This window comes from Hemitrygon akajei, chromosome 4 (assembly GCF_048418815.1).
Source record: "Hemitrygon akajei chromosome 4, sHemAka1.3, whole genome shotgun sequence".
Taxonomy (NCBI): Eukaryota; Metazoa; Chordata; class Chondrichthyes; order Myliobatiformes; family Dasyatidae; genus Hemitrygon; species Hemitrygon akajei.
This window is the reverse complement of record NC_133127.1, coordinates 12959266-12979113: the sequence shown is the minus strand read 5'-3', so window position 1 is coordinate 12979113 and position 19848 is coordinate 12959266. Positions and strand designations below refer to the sequence as shown.

Here is a 19848-nt window from a genome sequence, read left to right as displayed (position 1 = left end):
GAACTTGCTGGATAAAGGGTAATAACTGTTCCTGAACAGGGTGATGTGGGGCTTAACCTGTACATCCTGCCCAGTGGTAGAGGTGATAAGACCGCATGGATTGTCTGGTCTTTAATGATGGATGCTGCTTTCTTGCGTCAGCATTCCTTGTCGATGGGCTCGGTGGTGGGGAGGGCTTTGCAGTGATGGACTGCGCTGTACCCTTCACTTTTCCATTCTCGGGCCTTGGTGTTTCTATACCTGGCCGTGCTGCAAGCCTTCAGGAAACGCTCCACTGTGCATCGATAGACACACAGATGGTTTCACTGCCAGAAACCTGAGCCTGACACTCGCAAGATCGAGATTCCATTTCCATCGTTGTCTGTAAGGAGATTGAATATTCCTGCCATGACTGCATGGGATTCCTCCATGTGTTTCAGTTTCCTCCCACATTTGCAAAGACAAATGGGTTACGGTTAGTAAGTTGTGGTCATGGAGTCATAGAGCAATTCAGCCCATCTAGTCTGTGCTGAACTATTATTCTGCCGAGTCCTGTACCATACCCTCCCAACCCTCCTAAACTGCTACTTAATGGTGAAACAGAGCCTGCATTCATCACTTCTACTGGTAGCTCATTCCACACTCTCACTACCATCTGACTGAAGAAGTTCTCCCTTGTTGCAACCTACTGAATGTTGAAAGGACTAGATAGGATGGATGTGGAGAGGGGTATCTAGAACTAGAGGGTACAGCCTCAAAATTGAGGGGGCAACCTTTTAGAAAGGAGAATTTTTTTTGCCAGAGAATAGTGAATCTGTGGAATGCTCTGCCACAGACTGCGGTGGAGGCCAAGTCCATGGGTATATTTAAAGTGGAAATTGATAGTTTCCTGATTGATCAGGGTATCAAAGGATATGGTGAGAAGGCAGGTGTACGGGGTTTGAGTGGGATCTGGGATCGGTCATGATGGAATGGCAGAGCAGACTCGATGGGCTGAATGGCCTAATTCTGCTCCTGTGTCTTATGGTCTTATAGTCTTATGTTCCATGGAAATATTTCCTCTTCCATCCTAAGAATCAGTGCTGAAACACAGAAATGAACAAAGGACTGTGGTGAACTACATATACCTGTCTGGACACGCCCCCCCCCCCCCCCCTGCTGACTGCTCCTGTGGCTCCTCCCACGGACCCCGGTATAAAGGCGATTGGAGATACAGCCCTGGCCTCAGTCTCCAGGATGCAGTGTGGTGGTCAATTGCTGCTTGTTCTTTCTTCCAGCCAATAAAAGCCTATACCTCGCCTCACATCTCCAAGAGTTATTGATGGTGCATCAAGGACCTTTAGACTTCAGTCTAGCACTCTCTTAACTGAGCCACTTCAGCTTGTTGGCGCCAAAAACATGAAGGCACTTACGGACTGCGCAGCTCAATCCTCGCTGGTTTGAATTGACGCAAATGATGCATTTCGCCGTATGATTCGATGTACGTGTGGCAAATAAAGCTAATCTGAATAAAGACTTGCACAAAGGAATGGAGACAGAATGGAGCACTGCTTTTGGCCAGTATGGAGCAAAGGGCTGAGGGAGTAACACACACAAAATGCTGAAGGAACTCAGCAGGTCAGTCAGCATCCGTGGAAAAGGAATAAACATTCTATGTTTCAGATTGAGACCCTTCATTACACCTGATAAAGGATCTCAACCGGAAACGTTGACTGGTTAATCCTTTCCTGACCTCAGAATCAGAATCAGGTTTAGTATCACCAGCAAAAGTCATGAAATTTATTGTTTTGTGACAGCACTGCATTGCAATGCATAATGATTTTAAAAACTATAAATTACATTGAGAAATATGTACAGTATTATATAGAAGTCTTAGGTACCCTAGACTTTTTATATGATTTCAGATGGTATGGGCTTCACAGAGTCCTGATCTCAACATTATCGGGGCTGTCTGGGATTACCATGCAAGACAGAAGCAAGCGAGACAGCCAAAGTCTACAAAAGAACTGTGGCAAGTTCTCAAAGATGCTTGGCGCAACCAACCAAATGATTTTCTTATAAAACTGCATTAAGAGAATTGATGCAGTTTTAAAGGTGGGGGGGTCATACCAAATATTGATATGATTTAGTTTTTTTTACTGTTTACTGCTCTTAACAGTAATTTTTTGATATTTAGAATTTTTTCATTTCATTATTTTTGAAAGCATCTTCGTTTTACAGAATTTTTTATTATGTGCCTAAAACTTTTGCACTGTACTATATATAGAAATGCAGAAACATAGAAAACCTGCAGCACAATACAGGCCCTTCGGCCCACAAAGTTGTGCCGAACATGTTCCTACCTTAGAAATTACTAGGCTTACCCATAGCCCTCTATTTTTCTAAGCTCCAAGTGCCTATCCAAAAGTCTCTTAAAAGACCCTATTGGATCCGCCTCTACCACCGTTGCCGGCAGCCCATTCCACGCACTCACCACTCTCTGCGAAAAAGCTTACCCCTGACATCTCCTCTGTACCTACTCCCCAGCACCTTAAACCTGTGTCCTCTTGTGGCAACCATTTCAGCCCTGGGGAAAAGCCTCCAACTATCCACACGATCAATGCCTCTCATCATCTTATACACCTCTATCAGGTCACCTCTCACCCTCTGTCGCTCCAAGGAGAAAAGGCCAAGTTCACTCAACCTGTTTTCATAAGGCATGCTCCCCAATCCAGGCAACATCCTCGTAAATCTCCTCTGCACCCTTTCTATGGCTTCCACATCCTTCCTGTAGTGAGGCAACCAGAACTGAGCACAGTACTCCGTGGGGTCCGACCAGGGCTCTATATAGCTGCAACATTACCTCTCGGCTCCTAAATTCAATTCCACGACTGATGAAGGCCAATACACCGTATGCCTTCTTAACCACAGTCAACCTCCACAGTTGCTTTCAGCATACTATGGTCTCGGACCCCAAGATCCCACTGATCCTCCACACTGCCAAGAGCCTTACCATTAGTACTACAGTCAGCCCTCCTTATCCGCGCGGAATTGGTTCCAGGACCTCCCGCGGATGCTCAAGTCCCTTATATAAAATGGCGTAGTATTTGCGTATAACCTACACACATCCTCCTGTATATTTTAAATCATCTCTAGATTACTTATAATAGCTAATGCAATGTAAATACAGTTATTAGACTGTAATGTTTAGGGAATATTGACAAAAAAAACTGTACATGTTCCTCTCGCTTACAACACAAGCTGCGAATGAACGAGTTGTGAGGCAAACAATGATCAAACAACGAGTAAAACTTCTAATCATCTCTTGATTACAGAACTTATAACACCTGATACAATGGAAATACTATGTAAGTAGCTGTTACACTGTCTTGCTTAGGGAATATTGACAAGAAAAAAAACTGTACATGTTCCTCTCGCTCACAACACAAGCAGCAAACGAACGAGACGCGAGGCGAACAATGATCAAACAATGAGTAAGACTTGTAATACCTGTACAGTAGTTGTTACACTGTCTTGTTTAGGGAATAAGAATACTTTGGAGGAGGTTCAATAATGCTAAAGTCAGGATCTTTACGTTCTTGAAGTTGTAGCGCTTTACATAGCCAGCCAGCCATCCCTTACTAGCCTTAAACTCTTTTCTCTCGCTCTCATCAACTCCATCACAGTAGTGCTCATAGAGACCAAGAGCTTTTTCACGTATAATTTACGAACGAATGAGATGCGAGGCGAACAATGCTCGAACAACGAGTGCTAGAAGAGCACTTCGGGGTTTTCTCAATTCGCGGTTGGTTGAATTTGTGCATGCGGAATTCACGGATAAGGAGGGCCAACTGTATATTCTGCCATCATATTTGACCTGCCAAAATGAACCACTTCACACTTATCCGGGTTGAACTCCATCTGCCACTTCTCAGCCCAGTTTTGCAACCTATCAATGTCTCACTGTAACCTCTGACAGCCCTCCATAGTATCCACAACACCCCCAACCTTTGTGTCATCAGCCAACTTAATAACCATCCCTCCACTTCCTCATCCATATAATAAAGCATATATATGTATATGTATGTAGGTGTGTCTTTAGGCTCCTGTACCTCCTCCTTGATGGGCGTTATAACAGTGTCGTGTAGTGATTAGTACAATGCTCTACAGTACCAGTTACCTGGGTTCAATTCTTGTAAGTAGTTTGTATGTTCTCCCAATGACCACGAGGGTTTCCTCCGTATGCTTAGGTTTCTTTTTCCCTCCAAAGGCATACTGGTTGGTAGGTTAATTGGTCATTGTAAATTGTCCTGTGACTCGGCTAGGATTAAATTAGGGGACTGCTGAGCAGTGTAGCCCAAAGGGCTCATAGGCCCTATTCCATGCTGTAGCTCAATCAATCAATCAATAAATAAGGGAATGTCCTGGGTGGTGGGGGCCCTTAATGATGGATGTTGCATTTTAGAGGCATCACCCTTTAAAAATGTTCTTGATGTTGGGGAGTCTAGTGCCCATGATGGAGACAAGTTCCCTCAGCACTTTGTGTGTGTTACTCTGGATTTTCAGCATCTGCAGAATCTCTTGTGTTTAGAAGGGCTGAAGAACTTCCTTCAATGGTTCCATTACCGTTCCCCTTCTCCCTTTGTGATTTCAGTCTTATTTTCCTTCGCAGGTCAATGGGAAGAATCGCGAATGTGTGTTCGTCGAGGAAGTGCTGGAAAATAACTACACAGCGCTGATGTCCGCCAAGTACAAGGGGTGGTACCTGGGATTCACCAGAAAAGGGCGGCCAAGAAAGGGATCCAAGACGGAGCAGAACCAGAGGGAGGTGCACTTCATGAAAAGGCTTCCCAAGGATAAGGAGGAGCATCATAAACCCTTCAAATACACCACAGTGACTAAAAGGACGAGGCGAACTCGCCATCAGAGGCCAGCTAGAGCCTGAAGGACCTTCATCAACAGCCCACTGGCTGCCACAGATAAAAGTTTGTGTGCTTGGGTTTCTGTTTTCTGAAGACTAAAGAAGCTTTATTTTTATACTCATGAAAGGAACTGTTCTGAGCTGACCTATATTTATAGGGAAACTGGGTGTGGTTGTGTGTGTGAATGTATGTGTGTGTGTGTATTTAGGTTATTTATAAAACGGCCATTTTTGCTGCGGAATTCTGGGTAGGTTAGGCACCGCTCCTTGACGACCTGCTGCTGAGTCTGCAGTCTGATTGCTTCAGAGAAACCAAGAGAGGGCTCCCCTCTCTAACAGGTTCCCCTTTGTGCAAGTTGCACCACAGCGGTGAAGTTAGACAGGGTGGGAGGTTGGGTCCAAGCTTGCTTCAGCTGTGGGGAAACACCCAGTGATGTACCACAAGCTTATCAGTTTCCAGTGTTGGGGGTGTGCCTGAAGAGACCATTTTAAGCTCTGATGTGCTGGGATGGAAAACTTGTCTGCTACAGAGGCAGTTTGCCATGCTGTCGGCTGCATGAGCTCACTCATTGTAGCTAAGTGTTCCCTTCCTCAGTTCACTAACCCTAGCACCCCCTCACCCCCTACCTGAGCTTATTATAGAACTATGAATTCTTGAGGTTACTGTGACCTTCTCTTTTCTATTTCTATTTCACTTTATTCTTTACCACTAGCTTCTGAACGTTTCCTAAAACCAAGTTTGCCATCATATAATTATTATTTAGGTTCATAGACTCACAGAGAAGCAAAAGAAACCCTTTTCCTCAACTGGCCCATGCTATCTAAGCTAGTCCAATTTACCACCATTTGGTCCATATCCCTCTAAACCAGGGGCTCCCAATCTTTTTGATGCTATGGATCCCTACCATTAACAGATATCCATGGACATCAGGTTGGGAACTCCTGGTCTAAACATTTCAGTCAATGTATCTGTCCAAATAATCTTTTAAACATTATAGTGCCTGCCTCTACCATTTCCTCTGGCAGCTTGTTCCAAACATATACCACCTTCTGGGTGAAAAGGTTGCCCTCAGGTTCCCATTAAATCTTTACCCTCTTACTTTCAATCTCTAGTTTCCTGATTCCCCAATCCTTGGAAAAAAATCTGAGTGCATTCACCTTATCTCTTCCTTGCATGATTTCATAAGGTCACCCCTGAGAGCTCTTCGCTCCAAGAAATGAAGTTCTACCCTGCCCAACATCTTCCTATATCTCAAGCCTTTCAATCATGGCAACATACTCATAAATCTTCTCTGTACCCTTTCCAGCTTTTCATCTCTTTCAGGTTTTCTTCAGGCTTTTTTTCCACTTCATTTATGGGATGTGACCATTTAGCAAGGATCAACACCTCATATTCTGTCTGGGTAACCTCCAACCTGATGGCACAGACATCGATTTCTCCTACGTCTGGTAATTTCTCCCCCTTTCCTCCTTCTCTCTTTTTCCATTCCCCACGCTAATTATCTCTCATCCCTTCTCACCTCACCTCCCTCTGGTGCCCCTCCTCCTTCCCCTTCTTCCAAGGCCCAGAGTCCTCTCCTATCAAATCCCTTTTTTCTACAGTCCCTCACCTCCTCCACCTATCACTTTCTCAGCTTTTCACTTCATCCCCTCACTTGGTCTCACATATCACCTCAAATCTTGCACACCCTCCCCTTCCCCCCACCTTCTTATTCTAGCTTCTTCCCCTTTCTTTCAAATCCTGTTGAAGGTTCTCGGCCCAAAATGTTGACTGTTTACTCTTTTCCATCGATGCTGCCTGACCTGTTGAGTTCCTCTAGCATTTTGTGTGTGTTGCTCTAGATTTGCAGCATCTGCAGAATCTCTTGTGCTTGTGGTTAGCAAGGCCAAAATCTGTTGCCCACCCTGAAATGATCTGATTTGGTAACCCTGACGCTTACCCAACACTTCCCCGAAGACAAAAATTGAACATTTGTTTGTCAAACATTGTAAAGTTCTCTGATCTTTCCTGACTTTCTTCTGTTTTATAAGTTTATAGAGTTAATTCAGGAAAAATATTGTACAGAATCTGTTAATGTGTGTAATTATTATTGTATCCTTTCAATTATTATTTACATTATTGTGATCAATGGCAAGTTAAGGCTGGGTTAAAAACAAGTTCTCTAAAAACCTTTATCTCAGTGATTTCAAACTGGACTCACAGCCTTACTTTGTCACATTGAGACAACTTCCAAGCCCTCCTGTTTATGGGATGGTGGAGTTTGAGAGACAAGATGATTATCAGTTCTAGATGATAGACACTGCTCGACAAGGCTCTTGTACAAACTCAAATGCTTCTGAGCCGCTTGTGTTATGGACATGTTGGCAAAGGGTCAACGGAATCACTGGCCGACCGTTCTCGGGAATGGATCCATTTCAGAAATGTACCCAAATGTGAAATACATTGCCGAGCTGCTAGGAGGGGAATTTCTAGGGCGGACACCCTGAAAGGAAGCCTGGGAAACTCCAGGCACATTTAAAAGTTGAAGTGTTACAGAGGACATACTGGGTACTTGCTCCATGGGTGGAGGTACTCTAGAGACCAAAGCCAAAACTCAAAAGATGGGAGGCAAGATATCAGATGCTCTTCTGTTCAGATTTACACAATGTTCAAAGTTCAAAGTAAGTTGATTATCGAAGTGCATACATGTTACCATATACAACCCTGATTTTCTTTCCTTGTGGACGTACTCAGGAAACCCAGTAACCGTAATAGAATCAACGAAAGACCGCACTCAACAGGGCGGGCAACAAGGGTAAAGAAGACAACAAACTGTGCAAATACAAAAGAAAAAGAAGAAATGACAATAATAAACAATAAGTATTGAGAACATGAGATGAAGAGTCCTTGAAAGTGAGTACTGAGGCTCCTGCACCTTCTTCCTGACGACAGCAGCATGAAGAGAGCATGAGCTGGACGGTGGGGGTCCCTGATGATGGATGCTGCTTTCCTGCAACAACGCTCCATGGAGATGTGCTGAATGGGTGGAAGGGCTTTATCTGTGGTGGACTGGGCCATATCCACCACGTTTCACAGAATTCTCCATTCAAGGACATTGGGGTTTCCATACCATGCTGAGGGTCAATATACCCTCCACCACACATTTATAGAAGTCTGGTGAAGTTTCTGATGTCATGCCAGATCTCCGCAAGCTTCTCAGGAAGTAGAGGAAAGAGAGACTTCCTAAGGAGGAGGAAAACCTGCTGTGAGCAACTTGTCTGCCAGGCACACTTTTTCCCCGGATTTCATCTTACACATGTACCGTAATGGAGCCCTGAGAAAACAGTGACAGTGCTTACTGGTAGACTACAGAGCTACAGGCAAGTGAAACACATGATTCTTTGTTTGGCTGGGGTGAAAAGACATCGCCAGGAAAGATATCAAAGCTGGACACTTATGTGTAAAAGAAATCATTTATGTTTGGGAACTGGTCAGAAACTCTATTAAAGGCAATGCAAGACGTGATGAAAGAGTCTGGATCGCTGGTTTGGAAATGGCTTGGTACAGTAACACTGTGGATTGCTTTCATTGGAGCCAATGGTCTAGGCCAACTTCAGATTACACATTCATCATCTCTGACTTGGAAAATAGTTTCCAGTAACAGTCTGGTTCATTTTCTATACAGTGTAAAGTGTATGAAAATAATTTTTATGACTATTTTAAAGATCGCTATTTATTGCATCTGTATGTAAAATGCAACAAGGAGACGAGTCTGCCCTCATGATTAAAGAATGAGGATTATATGGAAAAGTAGGGTATGTTGTTTTATCTTTCATGGAGTAAAATGGTCTCTTGAGGGTTGATTAAGGTAAAGATTAAAGATTCGGTTTATTTGTCACATGTACATTGAAACATTGGAACCCACAGTGAAACATGTCATTATCATCAAATCAAATCAGCGAGTGTTCTAGTGAGGATTGTGCTGAGGGCAAGCTGCAAGTGTTGCCACCAACATTCCCTCTGAGATTTTTTTATAGCCGCGCAGACCAACCATTGCTCTGAGCAGGAAATTTTCACCGGGCCTGAAAACTGCGCCAACTTTTAATAAAACATTATAACAGCTGCACGGCAACAAAGGCTACGTGAGTGGGAGCATTTCAGTTACCGTGCGGCTGCACACCCAAGGGGCTTCGAAGGAACAGAGGCTGCAACACTTCTGGCACCAACACAGCATGCCCACAGCTTACTAACCCTAACCCACACGTCTTTGGAATGTGGGAGGATACCAGAGCACCCAGAGGGAACCCATATGGTCACAGGGGGAAACGTACAAACTCCTTACAGACAATGGCAGGAATCAGACCCTGCTTGGTAATCGCTGGTGCTATAAAGCTATTGTGCTAACCACTAACTGCTACACTACTGTGCTTTTAATTTGATTTCATCACCTTGTCTCCAGAGTGTAAGTTCAGCAGGTCAGGCAGCATCAGTAGGGGAAATTGGACAGTCAACGTTTAGGATTGAGATCCCTCATTGGGACTGAAAGATGAGAAGGAGATAGTTTGAGTGTTAGGCTATCTCCCTGATTGTACCAGCAATCTCTTCTCTATCTTTCAATCCATTTGAAGGGTCTCAATCTGAAATGACAATTCTCCATATCCTCTGACAGATGCTGCTTCACCAGTGGAGTTCCTCCAGCAGTTAGATTTTTGCGCTAGATTCCAATATCTGCTGTTTCTTTCTGTCTGTCTACATTCAGTATCTCAAGATGTTCTACAGCTGATTCCCAGGTTCATAAGATCATAAGAGTTATGTCATTCAGCCCATTGTTCTGCCATTCAATCATGGCTAATTATTTTTCAACCCTATACTCACAACTTCTCCATGTAACCATTAACCCCTTTACAATCAAGATCATATCAATCTCTGCTTTAAACATTCCCAATGACGTGGCTTCCACACTCCTCTATGGCAATGAATTCCACAGATTCACCACTCTCTGCCTGAAGAAATTCCTCTTCAACTCACTTTTAAACAGATCAAATTTAAGTTTAATTGTCATTGTACCAAACATGAATGCCCATGAATACAGCCAAACAAAACAGTGTTACTCCAGGGCCAAGGTACAAAACGCAGTACTAAAGGTCACACACAGCACAAGGCACACATAAAATGTCAGTAAAATAGAGTCATGCAAAAACATATAGTCCATGAATGTTGCAGCAGTCTGCAGAGAACACAATACAGCTTGTCTTCTGCCAAGCAAACATAGGGGGCAGTGATGTTTCCAGCTTGGGTGCCACACCACACCACCTCCAGTGGAGCACAGCTATTCCAACTCCTCTCTCCTGGGCGGCTGTAACAGGCCACACCCCAGCTTGAGGCCTAGTCCTTGCTATGACCGAGGTCACGTAGCTTCTCCGCTCTCCGCCAATAAATCAGTGAATTGGACTTGGAAGAGAGCATGGCCAGGGCGGTGGAGATCTTTAATGATGGATGCTGCTTTCCTATGACAGGGTTTCATGTAGATGCGCCCAATAGTTGGCTGGGCTCTCCCCTGCATAGATAGATAGATAGATAGATACTTTATTCATCCCCATGGGGAAATTCAACTTTTTTCCAATGTCCCATACACCTGTTGTAGCAAAACTAATTACATACAGTACTTAACTCAGTAAAAAATATGATATGCATCTAAATCACTATCTCAAAAAGCATTAATAACAGCTTTTAAAAAGTTCTTAAGTCCTGGCGGTAGAATTGTAAAGCCTAATGGCATTGGGGAGTATTGACCTCTTCATCCTGTCTGAGGAGCATTGCATCGATAGTAACCTGTCGCTGAAACTGCTTCTCTGTCTCTGGATGGTGCTATGTAGAGGATGTTCAGAGTTTTCCATAATTGACCGTAGCCTACTCAGCGCCCTTCGCTCAGCTACCGATGTTAAACTCTCCAGTACTTTGCCCACGACAGAGCCCGCCTTCCTTACCAGCTTATTAAGACGTGAGGCGTCCCTCTTCTTAATGCTTCCTCCCCAACACGCCACCACAAAGAAGAGGGCGCTCTCCACAACTGACCTATAGAACATCTTCAGCATCTCACTACAGACACTGAATGACGCCAACCTTCTAAGGAAGTACAGTCGACTCTGTGCCTTCCTGCACAAGGCATCTGTGTTGGCAGTCCAGTCTAGCTTCTCGTCTAACTGTACTCCCAGATACTTGTAGGTCTTAACCTGCTCCACACATTCTCCATTCATAGATGCTGCCTGAACTGCTGAGTACCTCCAGCAGTTTGTGTGTGTGTGTTGCTCTAGGTTTTCAGCATCTGCAGAATTTATTGTGTCTACTGAATTAAGTTGTATTGGTTTATTATTGTCACATGCACAGAAATACAGTGAAAAGTTTGTCTTGCACACTGTTCATACAGATCAGGTCATCACACATTGAGCTAAGACAAGGTAAAACAATGACAATGCAGAATAAAGTGTAACAGTTACAGAGAAACTGTAGTACAGGCAGATGATAAGCTGCAAGATCATAACAACGTAAATTTTGAGGCCAATAGTCCATTCTATTGTTTTCATTCTAGGGAACTGTTCAATAGTATTATGAAAATCATAGTACTTGGGTGGTGGACTGGAGATACGTTACTACCAAGGAGGTGTAAGGCGCTCCTTCCCTCCGCTAGCCTGCAGGTCACACTTGGGCAAGGTGTAGCACCTGTTACCCCCTGATCAGGGTCATGTGAAGCCATGGGAGCAGGTGGTGGATGGTTGGATGAGCAGCCGGTGCATATCACAAATCCTGGTTATGCAACCACTGACGCCAGGCAGACAATCTCTGAAGAGTATTGATAATAGCTGGGGTCACCTGTGTTGTAAAGACACTGCCCAGAAGATGGCAATGGCAAACCACTTCTGTAGAAAAAATTGTCAAGAACAATCATAATCATGGGACCATGCTTGCCCACGTCATACGACATGGCACATAATGATGACGATGATGATGATGATGAGAGCATCACAGCATAGTACAAGCCCTTCAGCCCATTATGTTATGTCGACCTTTTAAACCCTCTTTAAGATCAATCTAACCCTTGCCTCCTACATAGACCTCAATTTCCTCCATCTACATGCCTATCTAAAAGTCTCTTTAATGTCTCCCATGTATCTGCCTCTACCAGCTCTCCTGGTTCCATGCACCCATCACTCTCAGTTTAAAAAATAGGCAACTGACATTGCCTATATTTTCCACTAATCACCTTAAAATTACACACTCTCACCTTGTACCCTGGGGAAAAGTCTGTGGGTATCCACTCGATCTGTGTGTCTTATCATTTTACACACCTCTATCAAGTCACCCTTGAATTAGCCATTTCAACTAGGGAAAATAGCAATATTGGTACATGCTTTAGGGCTTTTGTATCTCTCCCTAATTCTATCACTGACCTATATACTAGGAGTGGTTTACCATGGTGAATTCACCAACCAACTCAAGTGTCTTTGGGATGTGTGAGAAAAACTCTTGGTCGCAGGATGAGTGTGCAGATTCCACACAGACAGCGGCAGAACATAGAACATAGGACAGTACAGTGGAGAACATGTCAGCACTGTACAGGCCCTTCGGCCTACAATCTCACGCTGACCTTTCCCACCAAAGGTGGGGATGAATCCCGAGTCTGTGGGGATGTGGGGCTGCAGCTCTGCTACCTGTGCCAATGTACTGTCCCGGATGAAAGAGAATTCCCTCAGGTGACTCGCTCGTGGTGTGATACAGACAACGTGGACGATCTTCAGATGACTGGAATGCCATGACCTCGTCTCACCTCCGTGGAGACATGGAATGCGGCTTTTACAAAGAGGGCATGCCTCCCAAGAAGGTGCTCCCCACTCCCCGTCAATTAAAGCGCTGCATATCTTCAGTGCAGTCTGCTGGAACCATCTAACTCTTTTGTGTGTTTCAGTTTCTGTCAGAGTGACCGCTTTGATATAGGTGCAGGCCTCTCCCTCATTAGGTAATAAAAGGGGCCTCTGAAGTGAAATCTACCCAATCACCTGCTCTGCCTGAGTCTGCCATCTCTGTCAGGATGTCGGCTGGTACAGGTCACCACTTCTTAAAGAACATAGAAATCGAACATAGAACAGTATAGCTCAGGAACAGGCCCTTCAGCCCACAACGTGGTGCCAAAGCAAATAAATTAGCAATCAAACAGCTAACTAAACTATCCCTAATTATCCAGATCCTTCCATTCATGTGTCTAAACGTCTCTTAAAAGTCCCCAATGTTTCTGCCTGTACCACAATCCCAGGCATCCAGCAATCTGAGTAAAAAACCTGCCCCTCACATCTCCTTTGAATTTAACCCCTCTCATCTGAAATGCATGTCCTCTGGCATTAGACATTTCAACCCTGGGAAAAAGATACTGTCTGTCTAATCTATCTATGCCTCTCATAATCTAATAAACTTCTATTAGATCTCCCCTCAGCCCCCACCATTCCAGCCTCTAATCCATGCAGCATCCTGGTAAAATTTATTACTTACTTATTGAGACACAGCACGGAGTAGGCCTTCTGGCCCTTTGAGCTGCGCTACCCAACAATCCCTCGAGTTAATCCTAGCCTAATCACGGGTCCATTTTCAATGACCAGTTAATCTGCGTCTTTGGACTATAGGAGGAAACCCATGATCACAGGGAGAATGTACAAGCTCTTTACAGGCAGTGGTGGGAATTGAACCCTGAGTCACCTGCACTGCAAAGCATTGTGCTAACCTTTATGCTACAGTGCCACCCCACTTCTTCTGCATCCTCTCCGGAGCCTCAATGCCCTTTCTACAACAGGGTGAGCAGAACTGTAAGCAATACTCCAGATGTGGCCTAACTAGAGTTTTATAAAGTTGCACTTTGTAGAGAACATAGAATATAGAACAGTGCAGACCCTTCAGCCCACAATGTTGTACATACCTTTAAACCTACTCTAAGATCAATCAAACCCTTCTCTTCCACGTAGCCCTCCATATTTCTTTCATCCATGTGCCTATCTAAGAGTCTCTTAAATGCCCACAATGTATCTAGAACACAAGAGACAAAAAAAGGTCATTTGGCCCAACTGGTTCATGCAGATTACAGTGCCTTCCCGGGAGAGTCCTATTTATCTGTGTTTGGCCCATATTCCTCAAAACTAGGGTTTGCAACTTGGGGTCCACGGGCCCCTTGCTTAACGGTATTGGTTCATTGCATTAAAAAGGCTGGGAACCTCTGTCTAAACTTTTCCTTTCCTTGTGCACCTGTCCAAATGTTGCTTATATGTTGTAATTGTACCTGCCATTGCGGTTCAATTCCCACCGATGTCTGTAAGGAGTTTGTTCTTTCTCCCTGACTCCATGTGGGTTTCCTCCCAAATTCCAAAGGCATATGGGTTAGGGTTAGTGAGTTGTGGGCATGCTACGCTGGTGCCAGAAGTGTGGCAACACCTGCGGGCTGCCCCCAGCACATCCTCGGACTGTGTTGGTCGCTGATGGAAATGGCAAATTTCACTGTATGTTTCAATGTTTCAAAGCACTTGTGACAAAGATCATCTTCTTCTATCTTTTCTACCACTTCTCTTTGCAGTTCATTCTGTACCCTCCATATGAACAATTTGTCCTTTAAATTCTTTCTCCTCTTACCTTACACCAATGCCCTCTAGCTTTAGATTGCCCAGCCTTGGGTAAAAGATTGTGACCATCCATCTCATCTATTCTCCTTGTGATTTTATAAAGCTCTGTAGGATCACCTCTCAACCTCGTACACTCCAGGGAAAACAGTCCCAGCCTATCCAGTCCCTCCTCATAACTCAAGCTGTCCAGCCCTGCCAACATCCTTGTGAATCTTTGCTGCAGCCTCTCCAGCTGAGTGGCACCCCTCTTGCAGCTGAGTGACCAGAAATTGGTAACAACACATTGTGGTCTTCCACAACACATTGTGGTCTTCCTGCCGACACTCTTCACAATTATAACATGATCATCGTGCATCTTCAGGGAGCCCCACCATCTTGGACATGCTTGTTGATTTGATTTGATGCAAACGACACTTTTCACTGGATGTTTCGATGGTCATGTGGCAAATAAAGCTAATCCTTAAGAAGAACAAGGGCAGCGGGCACTTATTAACCCTGCATCTTCCCCACCAAGACAAACACATTCCTGTCCTGGAAGTATGTCTTCAGTTGACCACAGCAGTGTCAGAGAGTGACAGAGTAATGCAGAATGGAAACAGACCCCTCAGACCAACACATCCATGCTGTCTAAGCTACCCACCTAAACCTCTGTTATGCCCAAATTCTCTCCCCATTCCTTTCCTCTCTATGCTTCTCAAAGTTCAAAGTACATTTATTATCACAGTACGGTGTACATCATACAACCTTGAGATTCATCTTACCGGCAGTTGCAAAACGGAGAAACCCTAAAGAACACTGAGGAGCATTTCTATGTTTCTAACCCATAAAAAAAAGGAGGCTGTTGAATAGTCAACGTGCAGAGAGGAAAAAAGAACAAATCATAGAAACAATAAAGGCAAACAAATAGCGCTCTGAACTGAAGTCCACTGAGAGAGTCCGAGACCCTTAGTTCAGCGCAGAGCTGAGTAAACATCGTAGAGCAGCAAGTTGAACTGGCCTATCCCTCACCTCAGGCCATGACACCCTGGCCTTTTCAATCAGGCCCGGTGCCTAAATCGATGTCTGGTTCAGCCACCTCGATTTGGCATGGCTCTCAGCAAGGAAATTCCATAATTGAACCACCCTTACCACTTCCTCTGACAGTCCATTCCAAATATCCACCACTCTCTGGGTGAAACACCAACTTCTTGGGTCCCTCCTAAACCATTCCCTTCTCAGCACTCTAGACTCCCCACCTCTACCTCTTCCTCTGGCAGTTCATTCCACATACTCACCACTGTCAGTGTGTGAAAGAGTTGACCCCTCAGGTTCCTTCATTTCCCCAACCCTGGGAAAAAGACTGAGTCCAGTCTTTTGACTGGAATCTCATGTGGATAAGGTGGTGAAGAAAGCTTTTGGTATGCTGGCCTTTATAAATCAGAGCATTGAGTATAGGAGTTGGGATGTAATGTTAAAATTGTACGAGGCATTGGTAAGGCCGAATATGGAGTATTGTGTACAGTTCTGGTCACCAAATTATAGGAAAGCTATCAACAAAATAGAGAGAGTACAGAAAAGATTTACTAGAATGTTACCTGGGTTTCAGCACCTAAGTTACAGAGGAAGGTTGAACAAGTTAGGTCTTTATTCTTTGAAGCGAAGAAGGTTGAGGGGGGACTTGATAGAGGTATTTAAAATTATGAGGGGGACAGATAGAGTTGACATGGATAGGCTTTTTCCATTGAGAGTAGGGGAGATTCAAACAAGAGGACATGAGTTGAGAGTTAGGGGGCAAAAGTTTAAGGGTAACACGAGGGGGAATTTCTTTACTCAGAGAGTGGTAGCTGTGTGGAATGAGCTTCCAGTAGAAGTGTTAGAGGCAGGTTCAGTATTGTCATTTAAAGTAAAATTGGATTGTGTAAGCTTCGGCACGGACTAGAAGGGCCGAGATGGCCTGTTTTCGTGCTGTAATTGTTCTATGGTTATATGGCAATATATGGTTCCATTCAACCTAATTTGGAGTATGGTGTACAGTTTTGGCCACCTAGCTGCAGGAAAGATGTAAATAACATTGAAAGAACACAGATAAAATTTATTATGTTTTAAGGAAACATTGAATAGGTTAGGACCTATAACTTGGAACGTAGAAGATTGAGGGAGATTTGATAGAGGTGTACAAAATTATGAAGGGCATAGATAGGGTAAATTAAAGCAGGCTTTTGCCACAGAGGGTGGGTGGGACTACAACTAGAGGTCATGGGTTAAGGGTAAAAAGTGAAAATTTTAAGGGGAACATGAAGGGAAACTTCTTCACTCAGAGGGTCGTGAGAGTGTGGAACGGGCTGCCAGCATAAATGGAGCATGCGAGCTCGATCTCAATATTTAAGGGAAGTTTGGATAGGTAATTGGATGGGAGGAGTGTGGAGGGCTATGGTCCGGGTGCAGATTGATGGGACTAGGCAGTTTAAATGGTTCGTCATGGACTAAGTGTGTTGAAGGGCCTGTTTTTGTGCTATACTTTTCTATGATCCTATTACTCTTTCTATGCACCTCATGATATTATACACCTCTGTAAGATCGCATCTCAGTCTCCTACATTCCCAGCATGTCCCACCTCTCCTGATTATTCAGACACTCGAGTCTTGGCAGCATCCTTGCATAGAAACACACACAAGATACTGGAGGAACTCAGTAAGTCAGACAGCATCTATAGAGGGGAATAACCAGTCAACATTTCGGGACAAAGCCCTTCATCAGGATTGGAAAGGGAAGGGAGGAGGCCAGAATAAGATGGTGGGGTGAAGAGGAGAAGAACAAGCTGGCAAGTGACAGGTGAGACCAGGAGAGGGGGAAGGTGGGTGGATGGAGAAGGGGAGAGGAAGTAAGAAGCTGGGAGGTGATGGGTGAATGAGGTAAAGGCTGAAGAAAAAGGAATTTGATAGGACAAGACAGTGGACCATGGAAGGAAGGGAAGGAGGAGGGAAACTAGAGGGAGATGATGGGCAGGTGATGAGAAGGGAAGGGGTTGAGAGGGGAAACAGAATGAGGAATGGAAAAAGAGTGAAGAAAGGAAGGGGAGAACTGACCAGAAGCTAGAGAAATTGATGTTTATACTGTCAGGTTAGGCTACCCAAACTGAATTTGACATGTTGCACCTCCAATCTGAGTTTGGCCTCAGCGTGGTAGTACAGGAGGCCATGGAATGAGAATGGGGATTCAAATTGAAGTGGGAAGCCACCAAGAGATCCTGCCTTTTGTGGTGGACAGAAAAAAGGTGATTGACATTGCAGTCCATGAATCTTCTCTGAACCACTTCCAGCTTAATGGCATATTTCCTATAACAAGGTAACTAAAACGCCACACAGTCCTGACACTCCATACTTAAACCACGTTGGGGTACATCCCAGAACATCTGCGGTCATCTAAGAAGGCTTCACCAGGGCAATTTGCAAAGGGTAATAAATTCCATTCTCAGAAGCTCTGGTTGAGGCAAGAGACACAGTCGAAAGCTGGTTTCCATGAGTGGTTAGAGTTTCACTGCAACACACACAAAATGCTGGAGGAACTCAGCAGGTCAGGCATCATCAATGGAAGTAAATAAACAGTCAATGTTTCAGGTCAAGACCCTTCTTCAGGACTGGAAAGGATGGGGGAAGACACCAGAATAAAAAGGTGGGGGGGGGGAGTGGAAAGAGGATAGCTAGAAGGTGATAGATGAAGCCAGGTGGGAGAAAAAAATAAAGGGTTGGAGAAGAAGGAATCTGGTAGGAGAGGAGAGTGGACCATAGGAGAAAGTGAAGGAAGAGGGGATACAGAGGGAGGTGATGGGGAAGAGGCCAGAATGGGGAATAGAAGAAGAGGAGAGGCAAAGGGAAGGAGAAATCGATATTTACGTCATCAGGTTGGAGGCTCCCCAGATAGAACATTAGGTGTTGCTCCTCCACCCTGAGGGTGGCCTCATTGTGGCACAAGAGGAGTCAATGGAGCGGAGGTGCTTGACAGAACAGTCCCCCAGTTTACTACGGGGTCTCACCAATGTAGAGAAGGCTCCATCGAGAGCACCAGACACAACAACCTCAGCACTTCACCACGTTGCCTCATCTAGGAGGACTGTTTGGGGCCCTGAATGGAGGTGAGGGAGGAGGCGTTTAGGCCAATAGCAGGGCTAAGGGCCAGGTGGGAGATCAGTGGGGAGGGACAAATGGACAAGGGAATCATGGAGAGAGCAATCCTTGTGAGGTTCATTGGTTTTTAAGCAAGTCCAGAGTAAAGGAGAAATAAATAAATTCAAGATTCAAGATTATGTATTGTCATTGTTCAGTACACAAATGTAAAGGAGAACAAAATGATTGTTACTCCAGATCCGATGTAGCTTAATAACACAACAAGTATGAAGAATAGAATAAACTAGAACACAATAAATATAAACATAAAAGCACTCCTATCCTAATGAACCTGTTCCAGCAGAACTTTGACTATAATACCATCTAATTTATAGCGACTTCCCTTCTTATCAGTAAATGGAATATGCACTTATATGTTATTTATTATGAGATGTTTTGACAGAGTAAATAAGGAGAAAATGCTTCTCATGGTAACCAAAGGACAAAGATGCAAGATAACTGTTACAAAGTCCAAGGAGAAAAGGTAGAGAAATTCTTTTAGCCAGTGAATTGTTACAATCATGAATGCGATGCCAGATACTTAGGGGGTGGCATTAGAAACCTCCAAGGTTCAAAGTTGAATTTATTATCAAAGTACGCAAATATCTCCACATACTAACTTGAGTTTCATTTTTTTTGCATGTAGAACAAATAAATACAATAGAATCAATGAAAAACACCATACAAAGACTGACAAACAACCAACATGCAAAATAAGACCAACTGTGCAAATAAAAAGAAATAAGTAAATAAATAATACTGAGAACATGAGTTGCCAAGTCTTTGAAAGTGAGTCCATAGGCTGTGGAATCAGTTCAGTGCTGAGGTGAGTGTAGTTATCACGCTGGTTCAGGAACGGCTTCTTCTCCCCTGCCATCAGATTTCTGAATGGACATCAAACCCAACAATACCACTTCACTATTTTTTTTCTCTTTTTGTGCCTTTTATTTAATTTAACTATTTAATATAGATATACTTACTGTAATTTACAGTTTGTTTATTACTATGTATTGCAATGTACTGCTGCCACAAAACAACAAACTTCACAACATATCAGATTCAGTTTATTGTCATTTAGAAACCACAAATGCAATGCAGTTAAAAAATGAGACAACGTTCCTCCAGAATGATATCACAAAATCATATGACAAAACAGACTACACCAGAAAATTCACATAACGTTTGGCAATC

General features: G+C 44.0%; 1 protein-coding gene across 1 annotated transcript in view; it reads left to right on the top strand.

The window, feature by feature from the left end:
- The window catches only part of fgf24 (fibroblast growth factor 24), a 97062-nt gene extending 92050 nt beyond the window's left edge, over window positions 1–5012 (top strand). The window contains exon 5 of the mRNA XM_073042101.1: window positions 4631–5012. Within this exon, the coding sequence (XP_072898202.1) occupies window positions 4631–4903 (273 nt within the window). The 3' untranslated portion in view covers window positions 4904–5012. The remainder of the gene's footprint in view (window positions 1–4630) is intronic.
- Window positions 5013–19848: the final 14836 nt, after the last annotated feature.